This window comes from Urocampus carinirostris, chromosome 16 (assembly GCF_059441175.1).
Source record: "Urocampus carinirostris isolate Australia breed hairy pipefish chromosome 16, RoL_Ucar_1.0, whole genome shotgun sequence".
Lineage (NCBI taxonomy): Eukaryota > Metazoa > Chordata > Actinopteri > Syngnathiformes > Syngnathidae > Urocampus > Urocampus carinirostris.
This window is the reverse complement of record NC_142364.1, coordinates 23,401,024-23,420,911: the sequence shown is the minus strand read 5'-3', so window position 1 is coordinate 23,420,911 and position 19,888 is coordinate 23,401,024. Positions and strand designations below refer to the sequence as shown.

The 19,888-nt window shown below is 39.6% G+C and overlaps 1 protein-coding gene across 1 annotated transcript in view; it reads left to right on the top strand.

Annotated features, from left to right (window-relative positions):
- The window catches only part of pappaa (pregnancy-associated plasma protein A, pappalysin 1a), a 161,032-nt gene that overhangs the window by 82,018 nt on the left and 59,126 nt on the right, over positions 1-19,888 (top strand). Inside the window, exons 11-14 of the mRNA XM_088356261.1 lie at positions 10,636-10,746; positions 11,139-11,274; positions 12,155-12,368; positions 19,579-19,756. Coding sequence (XP_088212387.1) covers positions 10,636-10,746; positions 11,139-11,274; positions 12,155-12,368; positions 19,579-19,756 — 639 coding nt within the window. The remainder of the gene's footprint in view (positions 1-10,635; positions 10,747-11,138; positions 11,275-12,154; positions 12,369-19,578; positions 19,757-19,888) is intronic.

Below are 19,888 nucleotides of genomic sequence, written 5' to 3'. Positions count from 1 at the left end.
CAGCTGTGGAAAACATCCTGCATCATCCCAGTCCCAAAGAAATCAAGACCTGAGGAACTCAACGACTTCAGGCCGGTCGCCCTGACATCACATGTGATGAAGACCATGGAGCGGCTGCTGCTGCACCACCTGAGGCTACAGGTCCGTCACGCCATCGACCCACTGCAATTTGCTTACCAGGAGAAGGTGGGAGTGGAGGATGCTATAGTATACATGTTACACCGATCCCTCTCTCACCTGGATAGGGCGAAGGGGGCTGTGAGGATTACATTTTTGGACTTCTCCAGTGCCTTCAATACCATACAGCCTCTGCTACTGAGTAGGAAACTGACAGAGATGGGAGTTAGCTCACACCTTGTAGAATGGATTACTGACTACCTGACAGGCAGACCCCAGTATGTGAAACAGGGGGGCTGTACATCAGACACTGTGGTTAGCAGCACAGGATCTCCGCAGGGGACCGTTCTCTCTCCGTTCCTATTCACTCTATATACATCGGACTTTAAGTACAACTCTGAGTCCTGCCATGTGCAAAAGTTTGCCGACGACACTGCGATCGTGGGATGTATCAGAAACGGGCAGGAGGAGGAGTACAGGAAATTGATTCAGGACTTTATCCGATGGAGCGACGCAAACCACTTGCACCTAAACACCACCAAGACCAGAGAGATGGTGGTGGACTTCAGGAGAACCAGAACTCACCCGGTTCCTGTAACCATCAAGGGAGAATGTGTAGAATTTGTCCAGACCTACAAATACCTGGGTGCGCAGCTGGACAACAAACTAGACTGGACTGCCAACACAGAAGCTCTATGTAGGAAAGGGCAAAGCCGACTTTACTTCCTCAGAAGGCTGGCCTCCTTCAACATCTGCAAAAAGCTCCTGAAAATATTCTATGAGACAGTAGTGGCAAGCGCCCTCTTCTATGCGGCAGCGTGTTGGGGAGGCAGCGTCAAGAAGAAGGATGCCTCTCGTCTCAATAAACTGGCTAGGAAAGCGAGCTCTGTTGTGGGCAAAGAGCTGGACAGCCTAACAACAGTAGCTGAGAGACGAGCACTGAAAAAGCTGAGGTCAATCATGGACAATCCATCGCATCCACTACACAGCATTATCTCCAGACAGAAGAGCAGTTTCAGCGACAGACTGCTGTCACTGTCTTGTACTACGGACGGACTGAAGAGATCTTTTCTTCCTCATGCCATGAGGCTCTTTAACTCCACCCGGCAGAGTAAAGGCCCACATTAAACCACACCACCTACATTGGATATTACCGAATCTTACTGCAATATGTATTCTGTGTAGCACTATTTAGTTACTTTATATAACACGCTACAGTGGGCATTTGCACGTCACACTGGGTATTTGTATATTGTATTCTTTTGGCTTTATTATTGTACTGTTCTCAGCTCAGGGATGCTGCTGGAAATGTGAATTTCCCTTCAGGAATGAATAAAGTATCTATCTATCTATCTATCTAATTATTTCATATTGGTCAAATTTGCCCGCTACACAAGCAATTCGAGCTATGAGCACAATCCTGGAACAAATGAAGCTCGTATGAAGAGGTAACACTGTACTCACATGACTGCTAAAGAAAAAAAAACAGTAGCCAGGCTGCCGCTTTAAGCAGGAGAGAAAAGCCAGCTCCTTTGGCATGGATTCCCTCACCAACATTCTTTCATACCGCACAGACCTCGTCAGGCAACGTGCCAGTGACATAAGCGTGTGGTAACAATAAAAAAGAAAACCTCTGGGATGGCGTTTCTTTTTCCCCTTTTGCTTTTCCCGTTTCAATTATTATTGTGGCCCTGCCATGCGAAAACCTCAGTGCGGTCGACGTGCCTTTTTTTTCACGGCACTGTTGACCCCGCGTAACATTTTCAAGCTGTTAATATGCAAGGTTTTGGCCTTGTTCTTCTCGGCAAAGGGGACCGCTGACTGGGGGGACGTTTATCCTCTCAGTGGAGCCATCTGTTTTCAACTTTCCGCCGTGGCACGCTCAACCGCTCCTATATGTTAGCTTGCGGTTAGAGCTCGCTACCACCCAGTCTCCCCCTGATGAGGCGGGCTTAGGTAAACTGCGTAATTGCCTTCCCTCGTTAGCGCTTAACGGGCTCGCTCTCAGCGGGCCGCCCACGTCACTGCCATTAGCCTACGCACTGAAGAGACGGTGAACCTCAGCGGCTATGGGTGGGACCGGGCGAGTGGACATTACCTCACACGCTTGGTGCTTACCAACATTCCGGTAAATGCTTGTTTTTTTACTTTTTGTTGCTTGTTCTCTTACCTTCCCCAAATGCCTCTCAGATGTTAATGCAGGGGTCGGGTATGTATGGCTCGCGAGCTAGGTATGGCACTCTTCAAGAGTTCATCTGGCTTGGAGATAAAATAAGAGCCACTGCAATCTTCTCTTTGACTTTCCAATTACAGTATAGGATATGGAAACTGAAGCAACACAGTAAACTAGTCAAGTCAAGTCATTTTTATTTGTATAGCCCTTAATCACAAAGAGTCTCAAAGGGCTTCAGAGGTTATTACACAGACTATTCAGACTATTATTACACCATCCCCTGATCTGGAACCAACATGAGGGCAAGGAAAAACTCAAAAACCTCAACATGAGGAAAATGAAGAAACCTTGAGAAGGGACCGCACATGTGGCATCCCCCTTTCAGGATTACCAGACAGCAAAGGATGTTGCAATGACAAAAAATACGGAGATATTGTCCATGAAAAGTATAGGTTATTCATATGCTATAGAGTAGAAGTGTGTTTTAAGCTTAGATTTAAACATTTCCACTGAGGTTGCAGATCGGATTTCAGGGGGAAGAGCATTCCACAGCACCGGTGCCCGGATGGAGAACGCTCTCAAACCTGCGGAACACTTCTTGGCGCACTCAGAACAAAGGCTTTTGACCGGAACATAGGGGGAAATCAGATCTGAAACATATGAGGGAGCAAGTCCATGTATGATTTTGTATTATACTAAGAGAACCTTGAAATCGCATCTTAGGCTAACAGGGAGCCAATGCAGGTTAGCCAACATTGGCGTGATGTGATCGCACTTTTTTGTCCCAGTTAAAAGCCTCGCTGCAGCATTTTGTACCAGCTGAAGACTCTTGATTCTGGACTTTAAACTACTATATATGGTTGGTCCAAAATATATAGAACAACATTTTTACCACAGTTCACACTCATAGTATTACAATAACAGACCCCATTTTGGCGGCACATGTCTATATGGAAAATCATTAAAATAGAATGGCTGTGCGCCATCAGAGCATCACCTGCATTGAAACACATTTTTGGGGGGTATTTCCCCTTTTGGCAGGGTCATTCGCACATAAGAAACGAAAACCCAAAACACAAGTATACATATATATATATATATATATATATATATATATATATATATATATATATAGAGAGAGAGAGAGAGAGAGAGAGAGAGAGAGAGAGAGTCGTTTTACCATTTCATGTATATCACCGTTACATATTTACCATTTCAACACATTTTTTAAGGAGGAAACAAGTACTTTGTCCACTCCTGCGTTAAAGGGACAGCATCTTTTTTTTTTTTACCTCCAGGTGCCGCTCTATTGTGTTGCGGTACCAAAATTGAGTGCTAAAAAACACCTGGAAGAATACAAACTGCAGGACTCAAAATGACCAATAGTAACATAAATACAAATTTCTGGACTTCAGAGTATGTGAAAAATGCACGCTTATATAAAAGATCATGTATTTGTGCATTTTTTATCACAGTTCTTTTTGTCACAAATTATTCGTAGCTTGCTTTAAGCAAATATTTACCTAATATACAGTGGAGATTAAAGTAAAAATTGTAAAAAATTGGAAATAACACCTGTTTCCTTGCTCAACATTTTAAGGACATTTTGCCGTGTCTATACAGTGCTACTACAGCAATAGAGAACCTCTCGTAGCTCCTTTGAACAGTGAAGATTATTACTTAATCTTCGCTTACTTAAATTATTAAAATTGTCATAAATTGTTCTTAAATTTGGATCTCCAGCTTATATTTAATTATAACAGCAACATTTTTTTAGATTATATGTATTATAACAACGTGGAATACCATGAAAAAAAAATCAATCATTTTGTGGTAAATTTTCGAAGGAGCATCATAAGAAGAAGAAATTGAGCAAATCAATCAACCTTGGTCAATAAAGGTTCAACCAAAATGCGTTTACAAGGATAGACCTATTATCAGAGGGACTGAACTGCCTTGATAGGGTTTTTCTTACATGGCCTTAAAGGCCTAAATACTACAGTGTCAATATTTGGGTTTCAAACAGGTCAGAGTGGATCCTTACCCCTGCTTGCAGTAATCCAAATTTATATACGTTCATTATAAGTTCATATTCCACTTACAACTGTAGCTATATCACATCAAGAGAATGACAGAACTCCATAAAACTCGTCTTGGCCAGCAGTCGCTTTTCCATACTCGTGAAAAATCCCCTCTTCTTATTGGCGAACGTATTGTACCTGGCACATACTTCAGCCTTAGTTCATGTTGATTCTACAAGTGATTTGTTAAGTTGTTGGCACAAACAGCAAACAGTCGAGTTAATATATCACAGCGAGTACCCTAATTATTGACTTTCTTAGGAGTGGCAAAGAATAATCTGAATAGGGCTTGCCAACAGGAAAACAATCACTTTCTCTGGACTATGTGTTGCTCATTTCATTTGCCAAGTACAGTAAAGAAAACTAAGATGAAGAAATGACCTCATGCTTTTTTATTGAAGATTTTATTGAGTTTAAATTTTTCATAATGAGAGTGAAAACTTGGTTTGTTTGTTTTCTACCTGAATGATAGTCCTTCTAAAAAGTTTTTATAGGAGTACCGGTAATTATCATTTCCACAAATGTGACTGCCAAACTTCCTGTTTTCTTTTAATTGTTACTTCTTAGTCTATCTGTACGTATCACGGGACTCCAACATTTTGGTATTCCCGCGGTCTCCCTCCCACTCTTTTTCCGCTCGACTTCTTCTTTTCTTCATTGCCCCCGGGCTTCACATTAACGCTACCGTTAGCTAAATTGGTATTTAATAAACGTTTGAACGGTGCCTACAGATTTGGTCTGTTTGGCTGTTGCCTGACCAGCCAGCTGCTACTGATTACAACCATGTGTTTTTCCTACTAGGTTAAGTTCCAATTGGACACCAAAAATTATGTGTAGGATATGATAGTGGCACATTGTGACGTCCTTGGATTTCTCGCTGTGGATTATTGCAATATTTTCAAAGGTTGGTTTTCTACATGTTGTTCCTGTTGAGATCACAGGAGTCAAGTTAGTGGACAATTTGTATTTGTTGATCTCAGAACTGTTGCTGGCCTTCTCAAGAGGAAAAAACAACTTCCATGGAGGAATGAGTCATAATTAGATGCTTTGAAAACCGGAGACACAATTAAGACAGTCGAAAGTGGCCCCGGGTCGGCAGAAGTGAGGTGCTCGTAGTAAAAACGAGCAATAAAATGTTTGCTGACAGTTGGCTGACTGTTTTGTTCGCTCGCTCATTCATTGTCGCCTCGGTAGTGCTGTGGTTCGCATAGAGGACTTCCACAAAGTTGGCATGAAATGGATTCACACTCAATGCCCCATTCACTGTTGCACCGCGACTGACTGGCGACAAGTCGAGGGTGTAGTCCTCGGGCTACACCCGTGAAGAGTTGGACTTTCGGGTTCAAGACTGGATCCCCAACTATGCGTGCGTCGATTGCTTTCAATATTTACGTAGTTAGGAAATCATGAGTGTACAGGATGAATAAATGCTGGTTCCAGAATTCTGTCAAATGAAGTCATTTTGGCAAAATACTAAAAAATATTGAGTCAGAAGCAAATACTTTTAGTATTTAAGTCATGGATATACATTGAGTTGGACACGTGGCTTAGATATCTTTGCACAAGGGAAGTAAGCATCTATGTTCCTTATATTATTTGTAGAACCTTTACTCTTTTACAGCCTTTTTACTTGTCCTCATGTTGCCTGCCCTCACCAAGTCAGTTGGGATAGGGTCCAGCAATTGTGAGGCTAAGCCGTTGGAATGGTTAAGTGAAAATTCTCGTTTACCGATGAGAGTTCCACTTGTCCCATCTCACATTGTAACAAGCTCCGGTATGTTTAATTTGCCAGTGCATTACCTTGCTTTACATATTATTTAAAATGCCATACTTGTTCACTTCTTCCCTTGTCTCTGAGCACCGTGAGACTATACAAATTCTGTTTAGCATATTTTGTCGTCTGTTCCTGCTGTGATATTATGGCTGCTTTAATCAAGCAATCAATTGAAAGGTCTGCTAGCAGGCGGTGTTGCTTAATACTCAGACGGAAGGAGGGCGCACATCGGTGTCGTCATCGTCTTTCAAGAACGTTTTGTTCCAGTTTTGTTTCATTTGAGTCTGATGATTTTGCTGTTGTACCACTCATTTGCAAACTGCTGTGTAATCTTGCCTGTCAGTCAATTTGTGTGAATGCAGCGCTCTACCAAAGATACTGTTTCTAATGCTTTTGACAGTTACTTTTGCCTGCAGGGGTGGGCTGACTGGTCAGTAATGATAGTTTTACTGTGATAGAAGTGAAATCATCTGGTTTTCATAGATACCATTTTATTCTGTTGAGTGAACGAGTCATTGCAGAGAGAACTGGCCTCAAATTTGTCAACAATAACTACATTATGAAGCAGATGTTTGTTCGGTTGTGCAGACTTTGGCTTCTGCATGTGGTAAACTGGTTAAAGTGGCCTTGGAATATCAAAAATTGTTTCCATGTGTTTTATTACTCAACATGTTATAAAGAGACTTCTATAAATGTCCGCTGGGTTCTTGAGCCGATACCTCAAAGCATTCATCAACAAACGTTCTTTTTTTTTTTACCCTCCCCTGAGACACATTTTTGGTCTTATTATAATACCTGATCGTGGCTCAAAAGAGTCCAAGGAATGTTTCCCTGCAGCGTTTTCGAATGATCCAACATTTTGCTGGAACTCGATTGTATCAAATTAACTTTCTTAGGTTAACGCTGGGCAAGAGCCCATTGGGGTTGGTTATACACACAATTTATTTTTTCCAAAGCCCAGTGATGATCAACCTCTACTTTTTTCTATATTTGAATATATGGGGCTGTTTGTTATATAAAATGAAGCCTGTAAGTTGCTGACACTGCACTCAATTGGTTACTTTGGACGCTGGCAATGTGATTTTAAAAGACAGGTTCCACAGTTCTACTGAAACAAATTCAGATACATGCAACTGAATCGTAGGAAACAAACCTGTATAACGGAACAGTGAGAAAGATCTCACATTGAAACTGTGAAGCAAAAACGAAGAACAAATAACGGTTGAAGGGTGGCGGATTCACTGGATTTGGTTTTCTTATTGGCGAGTCACGATACCACTGTTATTTGGTCCTAGTTCCAATCTTAACTCTCTGTTTGCATCAGGGTGTCATGGGAAACTATTCTCATAGGAACACTCATATTTTCTGCATCAGCAGCAAGCACAGAGGCCATGTAAACAGATTCAGGGTACAGATGTATACACAGCGAGATGGCCGGGCCCGTTTTCCATGGTGGCAGTATCCTATAGTTGCCTCCTTAGCAAAAATCTCCGGTTACTGGCGTCCTATTTCACTAGCTCAGGACAGTGGGCAAAAAGGGCCGCCCTTGATGGTTTGTCCTCCGTTAAGCCTTTGTGTTGGCTAATCTTTTCGTTTCTTTGTCCATTTTTCACCTTTTTCTAACTATCACTTGTCTTTCTTTCCAATCCAAGTTGCTTTCTCAAGTTTGTATTTGCTTTCTGATCCTTTTATAGCAAATATTAACCATACAACACAATGTGGACTCTTTGACCCGCTTCTTAGTAAATGGGGCGTCAGCAAATAGGGTAACTGTGGAAGTACTCTAGCACCGTGTAGTGGACAGGTGTGACATGGTGATTTTAATGGGCAAACCTGAATGTAACGCAGTAGTTTCTTCTTTGTTGGGTCTTGATATCATTGTAAATACAATAATAAAGGCTTCTTCCAGGCACTGATTATCAGTAAAATAATTTTAACAGTCCCTCAGTGGAGTCTAAGTCAAGTCAAGTCACATTAATTTGTATAGCCCTTAATCACAACATGTCTCAAAGGAATGCACAGGCCGCACTTACACTATCCCCTGATCTGAAACCGACATGCAGGCAAGGAAAATCCCCAAAATACTCTGCATGAGGAAAATATAAAACTTTGGGAAGGGGCCACACGAGCGGCAACCCCACCAGAGTCTTTCTCAACCATTGTTTGCTGCTAAAATCAAGATTGTATATGTTGTGTGAGCACAATCGATCTGTACCCAAGCATGGCACAGATCCCTACTTGGGCACGCTTGAGGGAGGTCGGCCTGAGCATGGTACAATTGCCATCAGCGACGCACAGCCACGGGTGTAGTCCCAGCGCAAAGCATAACCATGACATGTCCTACATACGCAAGTGCATTGTATTTTGACCCTTTGCAACAACAAAATAATATAACCACCACTTTTTACAATGGTAATTATATTGCTGTGTGGTGGGCAGGGTTGTAACCCGATTTGGAAATCGACGAAGACAGAAGACGGTGTCTATCTGCAGATCAAATGAAGGGAATTGTGTTATGCCGAAGTGTAATACTTGAAGCCCTCAAGTATTCCAGGATTTGAAGCAAACAGTTTTCACATTTAATGTATTTCCGAGCAATTTTATGTTAAGTAGGTGGGAGTCACGTCAAAGACACTCCATATAATTGGCCAATATGATAACAACAACATTGATATAGTAAGACAGCTAATGCTAACTAACAATATTTGTGTCTTAATTGTGCCATTTCTTACTTCATAAATTAACTGCTTTCTATTGCAAGTAACTAGCGATTTAAAAGAGTAATCTTCCGAATATCACATGAATTGAAATTGTTTTTTGCTCTATCATGAAGCTCACAACACCAAAATGAACTGTCAAATTATGAACGGATAAAAGTGAAATGAATGATCATAAGATAAAACGTCATGTCTCCAAAATAAATGGTTTTTCGACATGCTCAGTTTTTTGTAGCGTATCAGCTACAAAGAACTGGTAAGCATCCAGACTTTTATACACTTTTAGATCAGCACCGATTTACAATATAGTGAAGTCAGGATGATTGGGTTTGATGTGTGAATATGTCAGGAGGAAGACCGTATGAGCCGTTCCTCAAATTCTCCAAATAGCGCTATTTGTGCTTTCCGACAAGGGGAGCTAGTCATTGCCAATGGTGTTGAATAGTATAGCTTTTGTTGTTGTTGTTTTTTTACCGGCCATACCCACTGTCTACTACTGATTACTGCCGTCCGTCATGGTGTCATTACGTGGTTCACGTGTGTGAATGAGGTCAATGGCGGGCAACCAGAACAGAAAAAAAAATTTAAACGTTTTTTTTTGCTGTTGTGTTTTCAAGTTTGCTCTGTATAACGCCGCGGAAAAAAATTAACCACCCACCTTCAACATTGTCTTCCTATTCTTGCTTGAATCAAAACGGTTACATATATTTTGGGCATGTTTGGTGGAGTAATTTCAGTGCTGGTCGATAGGGGGACAGCAATGGGGAAAAAATCGGGCCTCAAGGCAGTATGGAAAAATGGCCCTTGTGCAGGGCACCCTAATACAAAGTGACCCATAGAATGGTACTTCTTTGACCTGATACCCTCTGGTAGGTGCTTCTGGTTCCTTAAGACAAGGACTGACAGGCTCAGAGACAGTTTCCTTCCCAGGGCCATTACCACCCTAAACAACTGCACAGGACTGTAATCTTACGTACAAAGAAATTGGTCTTTGTCTTATTTATCAACTTATTTTGGAATAATGTTGCTGCTAAATGTCATTGCACTATTTTTCATAGCAGTATTGTTCTAATGCCCTTACTACTTACCCCGGTCTCCAAGCAGTACATTGTCAATACCTATTTATCCTGACGTTTTTTTTTTTAATCACATTTCTCTCTCATTCTCATTAGCTGCACCGCTTATCCTCAGTAGGGTCGCGGGGGTGCTGGAGCCCATCCCAGCAATCATCGGGCAGTGGGCAGGGGACACCCTGAACTGGTTGCCAGCCAATCGCAGGGCACACAGGGACAGACAACTCGCTCGCTCATTCACACCTAGGGACAATTTGGACCGGCCAATACACCTGAAATGCATGTCTTTGGAATGTGGGAGGAAACCGGAGTGCCCGGAGGAAACCCACGCAAGCACGGGGAGAACGTACAAACTCCGCACAGTAAGTCCGGTAGCTGGATTTGAACCCACACAGGAGGTTCCCAAGACCTTAGAACTGTGCCGCACACGCGCGAACCACTGCCCTTCATATTTCTCTCTTTTAAGTCTTTATTTAGTGTTTAATCTGGTGTGCCATATATATTCTTGGTTTAGAAAACGTTTACTATGTTGTTATCAATGACAATAAAGCCTATTCTAATTCTAACACCATTATTGGGCACCGCTAAAATACAGGACATTGGTATTGGATGTAATTACTAGGACATTTCTTTGTCTAATACAGACTAGTATGACTAGTCGTACAAATATTTGTAAGTATTTTATGTACTCCTTTCCTAGACCTGTCAATCCAAGGTGTTTGATCTCTCGGATGGGGTTTCCCAGTATGCCTGGTTCCCATGTCACGACGCACGCAAGAATCCCTGGGGCTACCCAAACTACTGGCTCAAGGTATTACCAAATTAATTCATTATTTTCAATTCACATACGCGCATCATTTTGACTCCATGGAGATTGGAATATGTTTTGACCTTGAGTTGTAGAATGCAGGACACTATACAGTGCAATATATTGTTTAGTCCCTTCAGTGGCTGCTTTATATAAATATACAGAACACAAATTTTAATGCTTGGACATGGGTTGTAGTTTTACAACGGTTCGGTCCCATTGAAACGTTAAATTTTAGTATTTGGCTGAGAAGAGAAAGAAAATGCATTAAAAAATATATGACTACATAACACAGCCATGTGCATTTACGGCGCAATATAAGCAAACTGAATACGGCTGGAAGGGAAACCTTTTACAGCGCAGCCATTTTCACTCTTTTTTTTTGCTTTCTATAGGCTCATTTCTCGCATCCGATGGTGGCTGCAGCAGTGATCATACACCTGGCTGCAGACGGGACGGGATACATTGACCAGACTCAGTGTAACGTCACTGTTCAGCTAGTTGACACCAAAGAAGGAATCCATAGTCTTGGCAAGAGCAATCATTTTCTATTTTCTGTTTTTGTCAAGATTGAAAAAAGTAAATAGAGAACAAAAGAAGAAGAAAAAAGTATTAAGCTAGGAAAAAAATAACTAAAATTTGGAATGAATAAAGAAAAAAGGGGGAGGTACAAAACTAGCAGCGAAAAAGAGGAAAAAGTAGAGAGAGAGAAAAGTACAGTTTATTAGCATTTAAAAAAAATTCTAAATATATCAATTCAATCTTGTTGCCAACATTGTACCTCCATTGCAAAATATGATTAAATACATGTATGTATTGTGAGACTGTATAAATCCCCAAACATGTTAATATTATGTAACAAAAGATACTTAACATGGACCTTTCCTGTAAAAGTTGTTGTAACAACCATTGACATTTTTGGCCGTATATATTTTCCAATAATTCATTATTCATTTCATTAAAATGTGAAAAATAATTTAGCATATCTGGAAACTTTGCAAAATGTAACTTGATTCAGGTTTTGGACATGTTTGATAATGATTTGGCTACCACACACAGGATTGATGTTGCTCAACGTTATTCCAAGTGACACTCAGACCCGTGGAAGGTTAGGGGGAAAGTTGGTGCTGGGTGATTGTAATATTCTATTAAATTGTTTTTTCAGTGGTTTGTTAAGTCTATTCACCCATTTCCCAACAATTAACCTGGTAATAACATAGTAAAAACATTAGGAGTAATTATTTTAGAAATGCGTATAAAACTGGGTGCTCTTTGCCCTATATGGTAACTTAAAGGAGCACTCAGGTTCTAAAAGTTTGGCAAACCCTGCCATACACTGAGAACTGTATAGAGTATAAATATCTGCGCGTGGTCAATGAAATCCAAATCCTATTTTGGTTGTTCTTTGCAGGCGAGTGGCGACTGAGCTGCCGTACGAACCCGTTGGTGATTCCAGTCAGTCACGATTTATCGGTGGCCTTCTACCACACCAAAGCGATCCTGGTCATGTTCGCTTCCCGCCTGGTGGCCATTTCGGGCGTCGGCCTACGTTCTTTCCAGTCCTTTGACCCCATCACCATCAGCGGTTGCCAGAGCAATGAGATCTACAACCCAACTGGTCAAAGGTGAGTCCACAATTCATAACAAACCCTCACAACCATTCTTCAGGCATGGTGCATTGCAAAAAAATAATTTTAAAAATAGAATGACCAAAATTCTGAAAGTACTGTATATACCGTGAATTATGTGCTGATGTTTGCCCCATTGATTTTGTTGTACCTGTAAAAGCCACGCCCCCTCCCCCACCATTGCCTACCATTTGCTACTGGTGACACACAACGGAATATGCACATATAAACTAACCCCCTTCTTTCAGTGTTTTTTTTTTTTTTGAGTAATTACGGCTGAGATGCGAGTATATACAGTAGGTAAATATCTCCATAAGGAGGAATTCAGCATTTTTGACTGCTTTTAACAAATACCGGAGTAATGCAACATGTTGTAATGACAGTTGAGTTACAAAACTGTATTTATATGACATTACAGTATACGTTACAGAGTAAAGTAACTGTGTTACCAGGAACAACACTGGTAACAACCAAATATTGGTCAACTTTTGATGAAAAAAATACAATAGTCTGACTAAAATGAGTAAACCTAATATCATGTTTACGCCAAATGACGGTGAGCCATACCGCAGGAATCAGAAAAGCTTCATTTACGACGAATTATTCCGAAGCAGGATTCTACGAATGTGCCAAACATGGACTGTTTTCACTTGTAAGTTTATTTATACGTCCGTGACAAACAAATCTGCTTGGACCAAAAGTGATTTGTTCACTCCAAAAAGTCTACCAAAGCAGATAACTTGATTTGCCACAAAAACAAAGCATGATTAGAATGGCTTTTGAGAAAATGTACATTCAAAAAGGTGCATGCATCCGAATTTGGAGCTCGCTCCTGCATCAAAAATGCAAAAATAAATAAATAAAAGAATGATTTCAATCATCCAACAAAACTTGAGTGTGGACCATGTTTACCATGCTCCACCCCTCAAAAAAGAATAATAATACAATAAATACCATAAAACATGGTCATGCATTTTAATTTTAGTTTTTCTTTTTTGTTGTTGTTGTTGTATTGTATTCAAAACAAAAATATGAAAATACAAGACTAGACAAATAAATAAAGTCCATAAATGATGAATATAATTATCTTTAAATAAATATTATACAAACATGTAAATGATCTAAAAGATCTTCTTTAAAAAGAGCAATATTGTATCATACAGAATAATATTTTCAATGCCATCCATCTATCATTGTCCATGCAACCATCGCTGCTTATCCTTAATAGGGTCACAATATTAAATAAAATAAATTGAAAAAGATAATTAAAAAAATAATAATAATTATATATATATATATATATATATATATATATATATATATATATATATATATATATATAAAAATAAATAAACGATCACTTAAAATGAGGCAAATTATCTTTGAAGAAGCAACATTTTTCTTCATTTATTTAATATGAGTCAATAAAACTTGAATGTAGCTGAATGCTAATCATCACAGTAAATAGCACTTTTTTATGGTAGGTCGCTCATCGCTCCAAAAGTCTATAATCTAAATCATACCAAAGAAAACTCAGACAGGACAAGTTTTACTGAAAAATTTCGTTGGTGGTCTCGATAAACAACCCAGACAATTTTTTTAAACCAATTCTTGGCCTTGTTGAGTTTGAATTTAAGAGCCTGGCTAGCTTCCCTTAAAACAGTGTATTCAATAATGAAACACATTAAAATTAATACACTGCCTGCTATTTTTGGTACAGTATTGCGTACTATTTTGAAAACCAGAAGAATGAACAAGGTAGTAAATCCATTGAGTTCACCTAAGAAATGTTTATGTTTACATAAAAATAAAAAAGCCAAACATCCTTGAGTCCATTAAAACTCTATTAAACAGCAAAACCGACCAACATTTATAAATGGTTCCTTATGAATTTAAGAAAAACCTGGTGACCGGTCATGTACTTTCCAAAGAAAAAGCAAACAAACAGGAAAATATTTTTTGTGGGATACCATATTGTCTCCACTATAAGCCACAATAGTGGCTCCTCCAAAAACTCCTCCAAAAAATAGCGCTTTGTCATATTATTTTTTCATATATAAATTGCACTTGGACTATAAGTCGCATTAAACTAAAACTACAGTAAGAGTCACTGTATAACCATTCCTAGTTTTACACATTTGAGGTATACATTAACTCAACGATTGATCAGTCGAAAAATGACGCTTGCTCGCAACAGGAATGGAACCTGACCACCAACAATAGAAATTTCTTATCAAAGGGCATTCAATTTAATTTAATTGTCACATAATTTTTACTCTGTACCAGAAACAAATGTAAGAGAATAGAAAAAGTCCAAAAAGTCATCCTGAAACATAAAAATAAATGTACGATGAGAAGAACAAGTGTGCCCTGCGATTGGCTGGCAACCAGTTCAGGGTGTCCCCTGCCCACTGCCCGATGATTGCTGGGATGGGCTCCAGCACCCCCGCGACCCTACTGAGGATAAGCGGTGCATCTAATGAAAAATGAAAATGAGAAGAACAAGTCTTTGGTGTGTCTAAAATGATGAATAAACATTGCGTTTATTCAAATTTTTTTCAGACGACTTTTTTGTTTTCTCCATTCTGGCACCGTAAAAAATAGTGTGACAATGAGATAAAGCCTTTTCATATGTTGTCTGTATCACAGGTCGTCTAATGGTTCAATTTTGGAACTCTCACCGCCGAGAGCCGGGTTCGTTTCCCTTTGCATACAATGTTTAATCAATCATTGCACAAATATAGTAGTATGCTGCAAAATCTTGTTTTTTAACACATACAAAGATAAACTGTATAAATGTCCAATTTTATTAACCTGTACTTTGTGGCATACAAGGTGCAACAGGGTATAAGGTGTACTTTAATTTTCTTTTTGCCATAATAGGGCTTTTAAGTGTGCCTTATAGTGCGGAAAGTACAGTAAATATTTAGGTGACACTTTTAACCATCCTTTTCCCCCTTTTGTGTACCTCCAATTCTGCCTCGGACACAATTGTTTCCTGTATAATTCCAAAACACCACATCCTTATTCCCCATCTATCCATCCCCATTCCTCACCCGCCTCCACTTTGAGTTATTAACCACCGCAAAGGCTGTTAAATGTCACTTTGTGCCCCTGTTTGGTCTTCGCATGCCAGTCTAAAAGTATTGCTTTGCTCCAGGGAGGCTTAACGTCTGGTAGTTAAATTCAAATTAATGACCAAAAGGTTACAGGTGGCAAAGCACATTATAAGGAACCTCTCGTGTATCTCAAATTGATAGCCCTTCAACTACTCTATTAGGCATTTTATAAAATGTGATTAACATTTTAATATCGTGGTAAACATGGGGGATATTGCCCGTATGGTGTATTTGTTAAAATAAAGACGTTCCTCATAAAGACCCTTTAATATTTAACCACTAGACTAGGCACTGTATGGTAAAGCAATGCCACAGAGCACAGTGTAGCAGCAAATTGCCAGACAAACATCGCCGGGACTCTTGGTAAGGATTCCATTATGTTAAAGAAATATACATTTCCCTACCAATGTTTTTTTTTTAAAAAAAGAACATTATTATAATGGTTAATGTATTTTGGCTTCTATTAAAATAACTGTTTTTGTACCAATAAGAGGTACTAAATATTACACACCGTCCTTTCAAGCGTGCATTATTTTACAGTATTTTATAACATTATATTTATTTAATTCATGTTTTTTTGAAAAAAATAAAATAAAATAAAATAAAAAAAAAATATATATATATATATATATATATATATATATATATATATATATATATATATATATATATATATATATATATATATATATATATATATATATATATATATACAAATTTGTCCCCCTCCCTTTAGTTTTGAGTGCTGAAGCTCATTTTGACCGTCAGGTGTGTCCTAAATAATAGTTTCAAAACCAGGTGTGAGCAAATTTCTTTTTCAAAAATGTCACAAAATACTGCAAACAAGGATACCAATGTATTCATTTTTGTTGCAAACGGCACTGGGCAAGGGGAAGAACTAATGCGTGCGCTGTGTGTATAACTGTGCCGATTTGTACCACTCACCCAATCAAATTGATCTGGGTGCTTTGCTCGTGTTTCATTATAATGTGTCTTAACAGTAAACATATATTTTTTATCCAGCTTCCATGTATAGGATTCTTTAGTGATATACAGTAAAAACGGGGCATGTTGGTGTGACAATTTGACTGTAGACTGTAGTTAGGACTCTGCCCAATATATAGTGGTTGGAACCTATTGGATATTTGGCGTTATTCCGAATATGTTCATACTGAAATCTGTTTTGCATGTCGCAATACAATAACTAATCGCCCAAGTTCTATTTTATCTCTGAGCCAGATGTACTCATGAAAATAGTCACATTGCTTGCAGGCCATAGGTTCTGACCACTGCTACCGCGGGCACCAGGTAGCCGAATAAGACCACCTGAGCTGCTTGTGAACTGTTTCTGAAAGAGTCATTGTGATTTTCTCTGAAATTTGCTTTTTAATTTGCATAATGTTCAGTGGTTGACTGAGCCTGCATTATTTTCTAATAATTACAAGCTGGGAATAACAATAATAGTAACAAGATAGTAATAACACAGCATTTTAGAAACGGATGTCATACTTGTAGCCATTCTTGCTAATCAATAACAAAAAAGTAACTCTCAGCTTTAAAAAGGTTGGCATTCCCTGGGGAGACTGGGATCACCTCATTACGTTGCCCCGTCCTGCATATTTAACCTTTTTATTTGGCCCAATTCCATTATGAACAATAAATCCTATCAGTGGTGGGATGGAACCGTCAGGCATACAAACAGATACATACATACGAAGGCAGCCCATAATTCAGTTGGGGGGCGGGGGCAGGCACTTAAACAAGAAAGATTAGGGCTACCAGGGAGGCTGTAAAACAGAAAAGGACCAAGAGATAAAACTCGAGATTGAATTTCTGCAGCCCGACACACACCGCAGTCTCTGTATGGTAGATTAATAAAAAAGAAAAAAAAAGGTTGCCATCTTGAGCATGCAGTACGAGCATTAAACGCATACACAGTCCATGCATTCTGTCAGTCCTCATTCACACATGTCACTCCACATTGTGTCTTGCCCCCTCCCCCGCCATACACAATATCTCCTGTCCCCATGTGGTTTATTGATCCGATATGTAAAGCAGCCATTGTTGGATGGATGTGCACGCTGACATTTTGCAAAGCTTCCCCAGCCCCCATTTACTGTCACTTGCAGATTTTCATTTTGCCCTTTTCCCTTTTAAAAAACAAAACATATTTACCGGACTTTAACGCGCACCTAAAAACTGCTGTGCACCTTATAAGACAGTGCACCTCATATACGGATAAAATTGGAAATGCATAGAGATAAATTACCATATTTGTGCAATTATTGATCAGTCAAAAATGTATTGCTTATTAAAATTGAGTAACATTGGTGGCAATAGGGATTGAACCCAGATAGCAATGGTGAGAGCACCAGATTCTAACCCCTGGGGTACTGGGGACATGGGTGGTATACAAAAAGGCATTAGGTCTTATCTCACTCTTTTATTATTTTTAGTCACTGTACCAGATACAAATGTAAGAGAAACAGAAAGTGATTGAAATTCAGTATATTACTTGTCTCAAACTAAGCACTGTGAGTGACAAACGTTGTTGAATAATCAGTTAGTGACTCTTAAACTACATAACTGTCAACTTATATGTTTTCCCCTTATTTTATGCCTTTATTAATCATTTCAAATTGTGTACGCCGTGTAAAGAAATCTGAGTTTGAATCCCATTTCATCCAATGTTTTGAAATTGTAATTTACAAATACTGTACTTATTCATTTTCTTGTGCAACACCAGCCCTTACTGTAGTTTTAATTCCATGCACCTAGTAATATTATCTGATACAGTAGTTACCTGTTTAAGAATACAATCAGTAACATAATACGAATAACATAATATTGCAGTGATGTAACATGATTACTCTTTTTTGCTTTTGGATTCCTCCAATACTAAATATGCTTCTAAAAGACCAGATACACATAGTATAGATAGAATTACAAAAGTAGTGTCTTGTAATCCTACAAAAACCTGCTCAAAGTTCAACCACGTAGGATAGTTTATTAAACAAAATCTGATCCAAGTGTCTTGGTGTCACAAGCCAGACACAGGACCCATAAGCGTTCGTTTAACTCATTTTTATTAAAAACGAGAGCAGTGCTTGCTTCCAAGATCGGATGATCGTCGAACGCGGCTAGCAGATGGCAGTAACACGAAAGTGGCTCTTCCGTGTCGAGCGGGGATAGTCGTGGGTGGCAGAAAAGCTGGTCGGTAGCCGGGACACGGGAGCAAGGGCGGTAATCGAGTCCAAAAAAAAGGTCGGCAACAAGTATTAGGCAGGAAACAGGGCAAAACAGGTCATTAGCCGGGACGGAAGAGCAGGGCAGAAACGGGTCCAGAAACAGGTCGACAACAGGTAACAGGCGGGAGAAAACAGCAGGAGATTGTCGGAGGTGCTTGCCTAGCGAAAGCGCATGTTCGCAGGACGGTCTGACGCGGGGAGTTTAAAAAGTGGTAAGGAGCCGCAGGTGCCCTGAATCAGTAATCAAGACACTTGGAAGCCTCCTCTGCAATGGGTGAAAAAAGTAACACAACAATAGCACACCAAAGTGGCTTGCACAATATATGTCTATCACCGAAATTTTGTTGTTGTTGACTTTATCACAAGATAAAGTCGCTATCTCTCTGCTTGCACTTACTTTGTGCTAATTTGAGTTAATACTATTTACAATTATTGATCTTTTTCTTTCAATCTGATCGTATAAACTGACATGATTTCTGTCGTTCTGCCTCAACAATCCGAGCGCATCTTGGCTATTACACACTTGTTTACAAACACAGAAAGGGTCTATACGTAAATATACTTTTAAATAAAATTGTAATGCTAAAAATTCATCCTTATTTTTACTAAATATACCTGTTTTTTGATTTTTTTTCTGTAACTTTAACGGAATACGATAAAAGAAATGTTGGTATCCTAATTATGTAACGCATGTGTTCTGTTACTCCCCAAGCCTTCTCATAGCCCAGTACACCTTGCATGTGAAAAAACATCACAAAAGACTATTTTTTCAGCGTTTGGCCTTATAATCCGGTGTTCTTTATTTTGCATAAAAACGATAACCTATCCTCTACCTTGCAGCTGTGTGCATTATTCGTGTGAAGCCATCGACTGCCAGGAGCCATTGATCCGCAATGCAGAGCTCAAGTGCAGCAACGCCGCCGGTCGCCACTTCTACAACGGTGACCGATGCACAATCTCTTGCAACTCGGGATACGTCCTGCAGATCCATCGGGACGACGACATCATCAAAAGCCAGGTGACGCTCGCCTCTGCACTTATTCTGTCACCTGCCACTGCCGGTCCCTGGCGGATGAGGTAGAGGGCCGAGGCGGGGGTGGGATAAGGAGGAGGTAAGGGGATTGAAGGAGATGACATCACCCAGGTAGAC